At 39.8% G+C, this 11835-nt stretch overlaps 1 protein-coding gene across 2 annotated transcripts in view; it reads right to left on the bottom strand.

Moving 5' to 3' along the window:
• Positions 1–11835, bottom strand: part of WDR12 (WD repeat domain 12) — a 29449-nt gene that overhangs the window by 1840 nt on the left and 15774 nt on the right. For both annotated transcript variants that reach the window (XM_008050008.2, XM_021708549.1), the window contains 6 exons: positions 11594–11639; positions 9092–9177; positions 3744–3884; positions 3520–3625; positions 3212–3344; positions 290–362 (listed from right to left, as the gene is read on the bottom strand). In XM_008050008.2, coding sequence (XP_008048199.1) covers positions 290–362; positions 3212–3344; positions 3520–3625; positions 3744–3884; positions 9092–9177; positions 11594–11639 — 585 coding nt within the window. The remainder of the gene's footprint in view (positions 1–289; positions 363–3211; positions 3345–3519; positions 3626–3743; positions 3885–9091; positions 9178–11593; positions 11640–11835) is intronic.

The raw sequence follows: 11835 nt of genomic DNA, 5'->3' as shown, positions 1-11835 counted from the left end.
GGCCACTGCACTCCAGTCTGGGCGACAGAGTGAGACTCCAACTCAAAAAAACAAAAAAGATACTCATGGGAAAAAGTATCACCACAAAATTTCAAATTTTACTATTCCTATTATTAAAGGACAAATTTGTTTTTTCTTTGAATGAGATGTGATATTTTATGAATAATATTAAGGGAAACAACAAATAGTTATAAATATCAGATATAGAGAAACCAATAACTTTATAAATACAAACACCAGATTTATTCTAATGTATTTCCTTTTCACCAAATAACTCATAACTTCTTACCCCTGTGTCTGTCCAGTCTACACTCAGAACTTTGTCTTCATGAGCAGCCAGATCATAGAGAGGAGCCTTACAACTAAAAGAAGAAAATAGTTATATGTTATATGCATTAACAGTATTAAAACAAATATACATAAACAATCACCATCTTTTAAAATTAGAGACAGCCAGCCTCGGTGGCTCAGCCTGTAAACCGGCACCTTGGGAGGCTGAGGTGAGTGGATTGCCTGAGTCCACAGGCTCGAGACCCGCCTGGGCAACTTGGCAAGACCTCATCTCTACAATAAATCAAAAAATTAGCCAGGCGTGGTAGCGCGCGCCTGTAATTACAGCTACTTGGAAGGCTGGGGCGGAAGTATTGCTGGAGCCCAGAAGGTCGAGGCCGCAGTGGCCGGGAGTGGTCACTGCACTCCAGTCTGGGTGACAGAGTGAGACTCCAACTCAAAAATAAATAAATTAATTAAAAAAAAAAATTAGAGACAGAGTTTCAATCTGTTGCCCAGGCCGGAGTCAGGAACATTATCATAGCTCAGCGCAGCCTCAAACTCCTGTGGTTTAGGCAATCCTCCCACCTCAGTCTCCCTAGTAGCTGGGATTACAGGCATGTGCCACCACACCGGGCTAATTTTTTCATCTTCTAAGAGAAGATGTCTCACTAGGTTGATCAGGCTGGTCTCAAACTCCTTGCCTCAAGTGATCCTCCCAAAAGTACTGGAATTTGAGGTGTGAATCACCATGCATGGTCAAAGTTTACCATCCGTGCCCAAAGACCACTTAATCTTAAAATTCTGAGTATTTACTTGACCACCTCTTCTGTTTTTCCTATATCATTAGCAAACTACAGAGATTTATTGCAACAAATAAATTTGGGAAAAATCCTATTTCATTGTACAAATTTACTTATAATTAGGCCAATTTTCACACTTAACTTTTTTTCTTTTACCCCCAAATCGTGGTTTTACATTATACCCTTTGTCTAGCCATTTGTATACTGACACTTCCCAAGTTTTATATCTTCAGCCCAAACTTCTCCCCTGAGCTTGATATTCAATTGCCGGACAGATGGATGTCTTTTAGTTACTAGCAATTTAAAACAATCAAAACAAAACTCTTGCTTCTCCATCAGAAACCTGTTGTTTTGTTTTGTTTTGTTTTGAGTCAGAGTCTCACTCTGTCGCCCAGGTTGGAGTACAGTGGCACGATCACGGCTTACTGCAGCCTCGACCTCCTGGGCTCAGGCAATCCTTCCACCTCAGCCTTCCAAGTAACCAGAATTGCTGGTGTGTGCCACCAAGTCTAGCTAATTTTTAAATTTTCTTTAGAGACGAAGTCTCACCAATTTTTCCAGCTGGTCTCAAACCCCTGGGCTCAGGCAGTCCTCTTACATCCACCTCCCAAAGTGTTGCAGGGATTATAGGTGAGCCACTGCACATGGTCAGAAACCTGTTTTTCTACTCTTTCTCATCACAGTAAGTAGGACCACCATCACCCTATTGCTTAGGCAGAAAATGTAGGCATCATTTTTGACTCCTACCTCCACATTCAATCTATAAGCCAATCCTGCCAAAGGACTATCTTAAAAATATACCTAGAATCCAATCACTTCTCTCTAGTGCTAACACCATAGTCCAAGTCACCATCACCTGTCTCTTGAATTACAGCAGCCTCTCTGCTTTCATTCGTGTTCCCTTGTGTAAAACTCACCAAAGCCTTCCCATCACACTTAGAATGAAACCCAAACTCCTCCCTATGTTCTGTAAGGTCCTGACTGGTATAACCATTACCACCCGCATGGCCTGCCACTCTCCTTACTTACTCCACTCCATCAACACTGGCCTTCTTGCTATTTTGCCAACTTGCCAAGATTTGTCCCACTTCACTGGCTCTTCCATCTGCCATGACCTGTGCATGGCTCACACCTTCACACTGTTCAATTCAGTATTTAAATATCACTTTCACAAAGAGGCCTTCCTACAAAAGTGTCTCTTTATCTTGCTTTACTTTCTTTATAGCACTTATAGCTGTTACCAGAAACTATACGCTAATTGCTATATAAAGTATACAATCAAAATGCATATGCCTTCTAGATGTTAACAAGTCATGTATCATAAGGTAGTATAAAGATGTTAGAAAGTAGATTTAAGGCCAACAACCACACACAAACAGGTATTAGGTCAATACATGTCCATTCTACTTGTAAAGATAGGTGAATAAATTGTATATGCGTTTTATTGGGGGCACTCTATATACACTATTATCATAGCACTAGCCTATGAGTCAGAAAGACATTTTAAATATCTGATTATTTTTTAAAATATGTACTTTTATTTAAACTTCTATTTTTTTGTTTGTTTGAGACAGCGTCTTACTCTGCTGCTCAGGCTGGAGTGCAGTGGCATGATCATGGCTCACCACAGCCTCAAACCCTGGACTCAGGGGAACCTCCTGCCTCAGTCTCCAGAGTAGCTTAGACTACAGGCATGGTCTTGATCTCCTGACTCAAGCAATTCTCCTCAGTCTCCCAATGTGCTGGGATTACAGGCATGAGCCACCGCACTTGGTCTAATTTTCTATTAATATATAATTTATAGTAAGGTTCAAGGTAATCTTTCTAAACTCTATTTTTCTTCTGTTTTATAATGAAATCAGAAAGACTGATTTTATATAGATTACAATTTATTTGGTAGAAGATAAATTAGTACACAATCAGATGCTTTCAGAATGCAAAAAGCAACATATTAACACGAAGAAAATTTATTTGTTCCTGGATTTTTGGATACCAGTATTTATCATATTAGGTAGTATAACCAAAAAACCTTTTCTTACTCCTCTGGTTCTGGATAATCATTTAAATATTCATTTCATTTTCTTTGCATGTAATAGGTAGTTGATATCTTTCTTTTATAGATCATAAATAGGATTTACCTTCTTGTATCCCACAGCTTGACAATGTTATCTAAAGAACCTGAAATCAGCTGCTGTTCATGAGTAGGAGACCACTTTACTGATGTCACCCATCCTGTATGTGAGGTTAGGGACAGCGACACCAAAGAACCATCTGAACAAAGCAAAAAACGCAACAAGTGTTGAGTTTTGAAAAGAGGAGTAGGCAGAACAAACCCCCAAAATATTTGTTTATATTTGCAGAAATGTATCCTTTTTAAACATTTCTCTACTGAGATAAATTGATGTTATTTACACATATTTTTCCCCCAGTGGTTTACATGACTCACCTTTAGTTCGGGGATCCCATAGTCTGATATGCCTATCTGTGCTTCCAGATGCTAAACGTTTACAAAGTGGAGAATAGGAAATGCAATTAAACACTTTATTTCCTGTCTGAAAAAGAAAAGGAAAAAACATTTAAACCATGGTAAACTAAAAATAATTATCTCCAGAAGTTTAAACCTAAAAAGATCAAAGTCAATCCAAGGACCACCGAATTTATAAACCTTACCAAAGTTGACTTAAGACTGCCAGACTCAACATCCCACATTCTGATTGTGTGGTCCCAAGACGCACTGCAGATTTCTTCAGCATCTGACCATAGAACTGAGGAAATTGCTTCCTTATGGCCTGAGAGAGTCACCATGGGAGTCTAGAAATGAAAGACCCCAAATGCAGAAAGCATTTTCATTATAGAGTATTGAAACAATAACAGCTACTACTTCCAAAGCCTGTATGCCAGAGATAAGCTGCCCTGACTAATTTCTTCTGTACAAAAAGATGGATATTTAGTTGGGCTCGGTGGCTCAGCCTGTAATCCCGCGCCTTTGGGAGGCTGAGGTGAGTGGATTGCCTGAGTCCACGGGTTCGAGATCCGCCTGGGCAACTTGGCGAGATCTCATCTCTACAATAAATCAAAAATCAGCCGGACGTGGAAGGCTGAGGCAGAAGGATCGCCGGAGCCCAGCAGGTCGAGGCTGCGGTGGCCGGGAGCGGCCACTACACTCCAATCTGGGTGACTGAGTGAGACTCCAACTCAAAAAAAAAAAAAAAGAAAGATGGATATTTGTTTTTATTTTACACATGAAGACACTGAAGCTGGGAAAGATAATGTGTGCAAGGTCATACATCTTATAAGTGGCAGACTTGGGTTTAAACCCAAATGTTACCCCAGTTTGTAGTCTTTCCACTATATTCTGCTGCTCTTGACATGTTCTACTTTACATTTTGAGTAGTAGTAACACTAACTTAATTCTCCTAGCTGACAAACATGTTATATTATATTAAAGGTTAGTGCTGGAGAGTTCCCCAGTGGCCTTGGACTGACTGACTCAGTTTCTCCCCTTTTTTCTTCTTGCCTGTAGCTCTCAGAATAACTGTAGAATGTGCTGGGAATGTAACATCCTCAGACAGGGAAGGACTGGTCAGCAGAGCCTGGGTTCAATTCCAGTACACCCCCAGAAACAGAATGTCTTTCAAAGCTTCGCTCAGTGAGTTGAATGATTTTCCCCATAGTATAAAACCCCAAGGTAGACTGCTTTTTGGGTCCCTCAGCTGTAGTGCAGTGGGACACACTGTGAGACTCCATTGGTCCCTAGGCAGCTTTCTTGAGCTGTACGGGACTGGTGCACCACAGAGCCCAGGCTTCTGCTGCCCTTTGCTGCCTATCTGTAATAAACCCATTTCACATAATTTGTTGTATGTTTTGTCTCATTGGCCTCAGGCAATTGGTAAAACTGCAGCCCAGGATGCAGTGAGTGAGTGTTTGCACTTCTAATCCTAGTATTTGATCTTTATTATCCTCCATGAAGTGGGAGTCCTCCTTTGGGATTATTAGTGAACCTGCTTCACTTAGCAGAATAAGCTTTGGGGTCAGACAGGTCTAGGTTTCAGTGAAGGTGCTACCAATTTCTATTTAACTCTTCCAGGCAAATTAGTCTCAATAACTTATTCTCATCACCCCATTTCCAAGCATCTTTGTCCTATTATTTAATCTTTACATAATGTCCAAGGCGCATTTATTAATACTCCAAAATCTCAAACTAAAAGCCCCAAACTAGACATAGCACCTATCTTTAAATATAAGAACCATGTAAAAGAAAGAGAAAAGAATGCTGGAATGGGAATTAGTCCATCTACTTTTATAATTTTGTTACATTTAACCTCCATAAATTAGACCTCATCTGTACTATGAGGGGGTTATATTAGAAGGGAGCAAATTCTTTTAGTAAAGAGTCAGCAACTAAATATTTTAGCCTTTGCAGACCACTTTGCATATATATACACACACATCACTCAAAAAAAAAAAAAAATTGGCCAGGCTCGGTGGCTCAGCCTGTAATCCCAGCACTTAGGAGGTAGAGGTGAGAAGACTGCCTGAGCCCACAGGTTCAAGATCAGCCTGGGCAATTTGGCAAGACCTCGTCTCTATAATAAATAAATAAAAAATTAGCCAGGCATGGTAGTGTGCTCCTGTAGTTCCAGCAATTGGAAGGCTGGTGGAAGGATCCCCTGAGCCCAGTAGGTTGAGGCTGCAGTGGCTGTGAGCATGCCACTACTATACTCCAGCCTGGGCAACAGAGTGAGATGAGACTCCAACTCTACCAAAAAAAAAAAAAAAAATGAACATTGACAGTTACTATAAATAGACTAAGTAGGATAGTACTGGAGGGAAAAGCAATTTTGAGATACATAGAGAAAATGATATTACTGTATTTTAATATATGAAGCAAATAACAACTGATTGCCAGCATTACTCACTTTAATGCAAGTCAGGTACTGGAAAGAAATGCAAAAGGGAAAAAACTATTTTTGATGTTTTATCTCTTTTACTATTATTTCACTAAAATTAAAATGTTTCCATTATTTTTAACTGCAATAACATTTTACCTGCAATTTGCACTTCAACAGTTTCTGGCGTGACTTCAACTAATAATTTATGAATGTGTAAGCTTAAGCCCTGTGAAAAGCTTAATGATTTCTCAAGAGAAATCAGTGATGGTGTTTTAAAAAAAGAAGGAAAAAAAGCTAAATGAGAAAATCAATATACTATTTTTTCCTCTCAAGTAAGATGAACTATGGAAGTAATCTTATAGAAGTATACACTTAAAATTAAAAGGTATTAGCAAAGCAGAGTGGGAGAAAATACTTGCAATACATATATCTAGCAAAGATCTTGAACCCAGAATACATAAAAAAACTCTTACAAGTCAATAAGCAACAGACAAGCAACAAGCTATTTATTTATTTATCTGGAGTCAGGTTCTCACTTTGTCTCCCAGATTGGAGTGCAGTGGAATGATCATGGCTCAGTGCAGTTTACTGCCCAGTCTAGGCTTTTTAAAAACAGGCTAAAGTACAGGCATGGTGACTCAAGCCTGTAATCCCAGCACTTTGGGAGGCTGAGGCGAGAGGACTGCCTCAGCCTAGGGGTTCGAGACCAGCCTGGGTAACATGGCGAGAACTTGTCTCTACAATAAATCAAAAAATTAGCCAGGTGTGGTAGCGTGCACCTCTAGTTTCAGCTACTGGAAGGCTGAGGCAGAAGAATCACCTGAGCCCAGTAGGTTGAGGCTGCCATGGCCATGAACGTGCCACTACACCCTAGTCTGAGTGACAGAGTGAGACACCAACTCAAAAAAAAAAAAAAAAACAGGGCTACAAATATGAGTTGATGTTTCACAAGCGAATATCAAAGATCCAGGGCTAAAATTAAATTCTACAACATATTACCAAAAATGAATAAAATGGTACACTTTTTAAAAGTAAATTTATGGCCAGGCTCGGTGGCTCAGCCTGCAATCCCAGCGCTTTGGGAGGCCGAGATGAATGGATTGCCTGAGCCCGCAGGCTCGAGACCTGCCTGAGCAACTTGGCGAGATCTCATCTCTACAATAAATCAAAAAAATCTAGCCGGGCATGATAGCGTGCACCTGTAGTTCCACTACTTGGAAGGCTGAGGTAGAAGGATCGCCAGAGCCCAGCAGGTCGAGGCTGCAGTGGCCAGGAGCGGCCACTACACTCCAGTCTGAGTGACAGAGTGAGACTCCAACTCAAAAAAAAAAGTAAATTTATGTAAGCACATGTTACTTGTTAAAATAAAAGTCAGTCATGACTTTTATAAACTGACTATATCAAGTGCTGGTAAAGATGTGGAGTAAATTTAACTATCATACACTGTTAAATGAAGTGCAACTGATATATAACCATTTGGGAAAACTTTTTGGCGGTATCTAACATTCAAGAAGCTGAACATACATGCAAACTGTGAGTGATTCAGCAATTAAACTTCTGAAATTCTACATATGTACGCCAAAAGACCACATATGTACACCAATAAACAAGTATAATAACTCTCTTGGAAGCTTTATTCATGGCGGCCAAGAACTAGAAACAACCTAAATGTCTACCAAAAGAATAGAAAAACTGTGGTATAGTCATGCAATGGAATGCCATATATTAATGAAAAGCACTACTGCATATAGCAGCATGAATGAATCTCACAGATATTATATGAAATTTAAAAACAGGTAAACAAATATAAGATGGTATAAATCAGAAGTGATTACATTGGGATGCTATTGATTGCGAGGCAGGCTAGAGGAAATCTTCTAGAGTGCTGGTAATTCTCTGTATTTCAATTTGGGTAGTGATTACTTGGGTATGTACATTTGTAAAAATGCACTGAGCTGTACATTTAAGCTGTACACTTTACTGCATGCACAGCAACCTTTAATTAAAGAGAGGGAAAAAGCTACCTTCTCAGCAAAAAATTTTTATAACTCAAGAAATCTATTCCTAGTCAGATATATTTAGAGGTTTGACCAGGGATATGCATGAATATAAATTACTACTGGCACAAAAGCCTAGCAGAGTAAGGAAACTGAGTAGGTGCCAGTCCATTCCTCTTGCAACTCAGCAGTCTATGTTTTAATATATTAAGAAGTTATACATCACTACTTTCAGTTGGAACCAGTGAGTGCTATTGTTTATTGCATTTTCTTTGATGAATCATTTATGATCATACTTTATTCCTCATTTTCAACTATTTTTGTAAGGTATCTTACTGGTGACTACAAGAACTAACGTGCAAATGTGTGCCTTATTTTTATTTTTTTTGTTTTTTTTTTTAGTTGGTGTCTCATTCTGTCACCCAGGCTGAAGTGCAGTGGCACATTCATAACCATCAGAGCCTCGATCTGCTGAGCTCAGGCGATCAATCCTTCCACCTCAGCCTTCCAAGTAGCTGGAAACACAGGCGCACACCACCATGCCCGACTAGTTTTTTGATTTATTGTAGAGAGAAGGTGCTGCTAAGTTGCCCAGGCTGGTCTTGAGCTCCTGGACTCAGGCAATCCTCTTGCCTCTGTCTTCCAGAGTGCTGGGATTGCAGGCGTGAGCCACCACACCTGGCTGTGTGCTTTATTTACTGCACATTCATTACAGCTTCACACGAATATATAAATACAGGTCAAAGGTCAGGCATGGTGGCTCACACTTGCAATCCCAGCACTCTGGGAGGCCAAGGAGGGAAAAATGCTTGAGCCCAGGAGTTCAAGACCAGTCTAAGCAACATAGTGAGACCTCATCTCTACAAAAAATTGTAAGAATTAGTTGGGCATGGTGGTGTGCCCTGTAGTCCCAGCTACTCAGGAGGCTAAGGTGGAAGGATCACCTGAGCCCAGGAAGTTGAGGTTGCATGTGATCACATGTGATCGTGCCACTGCACTCCAGCCTGGGTAACAGAATGAAACCCTGACTCTAAGCAAACAAACAAACAAATAAATGAATAAGACCACAGTAATTGCCATATATTTCTCAATAAAGACCTAAGCCAAGTCAATTCTCACAAATACTTACTCTTGTTAGTCCCAACTGCTCTGTTTTCTGTTTCTTTCTTGGTCGATTTGTGGATTCTTCCATTTCATCTTCTTCATCTGTAGGGACTGGATCATAGAGAATTAGGTTTGGTATTTAATTTAATTAATTAATTAATTTATTTTTGAGTTGGAGTTTCACTCTGTCACCCAGACTGGAGTGCAGTCGCCGCTCCCGGCCACTGCAGCCTCGACCTGCTGGGCTTCGGTGATCCTTCCGCCTCAGCCTTCCGAGTAGCCAGAATTACAGGCACGTGCTACCACACCCAGTTGCTTTTTGATTTATTGTAGAGATGAGGTCTCGCAAGTTGCCCAGGCGGGCCTCGAACCCGCAGACTCAGGCAATCCACTCACCTCAGCCTCTCAAAGCACAGGATTATAGGCTGAGCCACTGAGCCCAGCTAGGTTTGGTATTTTAAAAACTTAATATTAATTGCAAACTGTCTGAAGGAATTCTTTGCACTTCTAGATAAATAGCTTCTCCATGTTATCACAAATGGTTAGGATAGGACTCATCATTTTAGTTAACAGAAAGTTATATATAAAAACAATACCTGGATTACCAATCTTCAAAAATTGAGAAAACAAAAAATAAAGTATATTTAAAAACTAAAACCTAACCAGTTTGAAATCTTGCTGTCTTTTACTGAAAACTACATATTTCAGTGTTTATAACTATTATGAATATTCGTTTTCCTTATAAGAATATAACCCCCTTAAAGGTAAGAGCTAATTATATACAACATCTCATTTACCTAGTACTACTTAAAAAAAAAATTCCACACAAGGAAAATTTTTAAACTAAACCACTTCTTGCCCCAAAATTGTTTGCTTTAATCATTTTCCTGCTATCTTATACATAATTATTTAAAACTACTTAGGCTTTCTTTGATCCCCTTCAACTATACTTTGTGAACTGGATTTGGGGCATTATCTTGCATAATACAGCAATTCCCTGAGAAGTAATGGAGGTATTCTGGTCTGTTTACTTGTGCAATAAATAGTTCTAATTAGTAGGTTTTAAAATTTAAATATTTGTATATGTGTGTTTTCCTCTTTTCTTCCCATCGGTGACTTTTTACTATTATCAAAGACCTTTCTCTAATAGTCCTTCCTCCTCCTCTCTAAATTTGCTTTTTGTAATTTATGTTTTCAAAGTAAAAATATCAACCTTGCTAAAATTGTATTTTAAAAAATTTTAAGCAGACCAAGTATGGTGACTCACATCTGTAATCCCAGCACTCTAGGAGACCGAGGTGAGGACTGCTTGAGTCCAAGAGTTCAAGACCAGCCTGGGTAACATAGCAAGACCTTGTCTCTAGAAAAAATAAATTAGCTGGGTGTGGTGGTGAATGCCTGTAGTCCCAGCTACTTGGCAGGCTGAGGCAGAAGAATTGTCTAGGCCTAGGAAGCCAAGGCTTCCATGAGCTGTGATTGTGTCACTGCACTGGGTGACAGAGTGAGATCTCCATTAAAAAAAAAATTAAGTAAACCAGCTTAACTAAGAAATTTACAGTAAAAAACTGAAGTCATTGTTTTCTTTTTGAGTCGGAGTCATACTCTGTCACCCAGGCTGAAGTGTAGTGGCATGCTCATGGCCACTGCAGCCTCGACTTGCTGGGCTTAGGCGATCCTTCTGCTTCAGCCTTCCAAGTAGCCAGAACTACAAGTGCACGCACACCACCACACCGGGCTAGTTTGTTTATTATTGTACAGACAAGGTCTCAACAAGTTGCCCAGGCTGGTCTTGAACCACTGTGCTTAGGCAATCCTCTTGTCTCCACCTCCCAAAGTGCTGGGATTACAGATGTGAGCCACATCACCTGGCTGAAATCATTTTTAAATGACTTAGAATCAGTAAAAATGACTCAGAAGGTATTTTTGTTTATTTCCAAGTTTCCTCAATAAGGAAACTATGAGAACTAAGGTAGTTATGTGCCATTGTACCAAACATGCTGTTAATACTTGCAGCAATTCAGTGACACTATTTGATAAATGAGGGGGTAGTGGGGGTCAGAAAAAATCTTAAAATACCAAGAAATATACTAATTTGTTGCCATACTACATTCCTTTATGTATGTCCAAAAAGCTCTGGTCCATTTTTATGGCAAAATATGGGTTAAAAAGTCCTTTCAGCTAGCATGGTGGCTCACGCCTGTAATCCCAGCACTTTGGGAGGTGGAGGTGAAAGGACTGTCGGAGCTCAGGGGTTCGAGACCAACCCGGGCAACTTAGCAAGACCTCATCTCTACAATAAATAACAAAATTAGCCAGGCATGGTGGCACGCACCTGTGGCTCCAGCCACTTGGAAGGCTGAGGTGGAAGGACTGCCTGAGCCCAGCAGGTCGGTGACCATGAGCATGCCACTGTACTTCAGCCTGGGTGACAGAATAAGACACTGACTCAAAAAAAAAAGTCTTTTCACTGAACTGAAATTTTTGAAACATCATTAATAAGTCATAGTAAAAGAAATATTTAATTTACCTGCAGACCAGATCTTTAGCATCTTATCCCAGGAGCCACTGCAAAACTGAACAGATGCACATGAACAGAAAAAATACATGTAATACAATTCATAGTATTTGCCTCAATTTTTTTCTAGTTAACTTAAAAACCTTTATTTTGCTTGCATAATATTTATGCTTAATAGTCTCCTGGAAGCAGCACTATCAACCAGTCTGGCAATCAAATAAGCTGTCATTCTTTTTTTTTTTTTTTTTTTGGGT

The sequence above is a fragment of the Carlito syrichta genome, unplaced genomic scaffold, assembly GCF_000164805.1.
Source record: "Carlito syrichta isolate Samal-C Ts95f unplaced genomic scaffold, Tarsius_syrichta-2.0.1 Scaffold142898, whole genome shotgun sequence".
In the NCBI taxonomy this organism is placed as follows: domain Eukaryota; kingdom Metazoa; phylum Chordata; class Mammalia; order Primates; family Tarsiidae; genus Carlito; species Carlito syrichta.
Note: the sequence above shows the minus strand (reverse complement) of the source record. Positions and strands in the feature narration are given on the sequence as shown.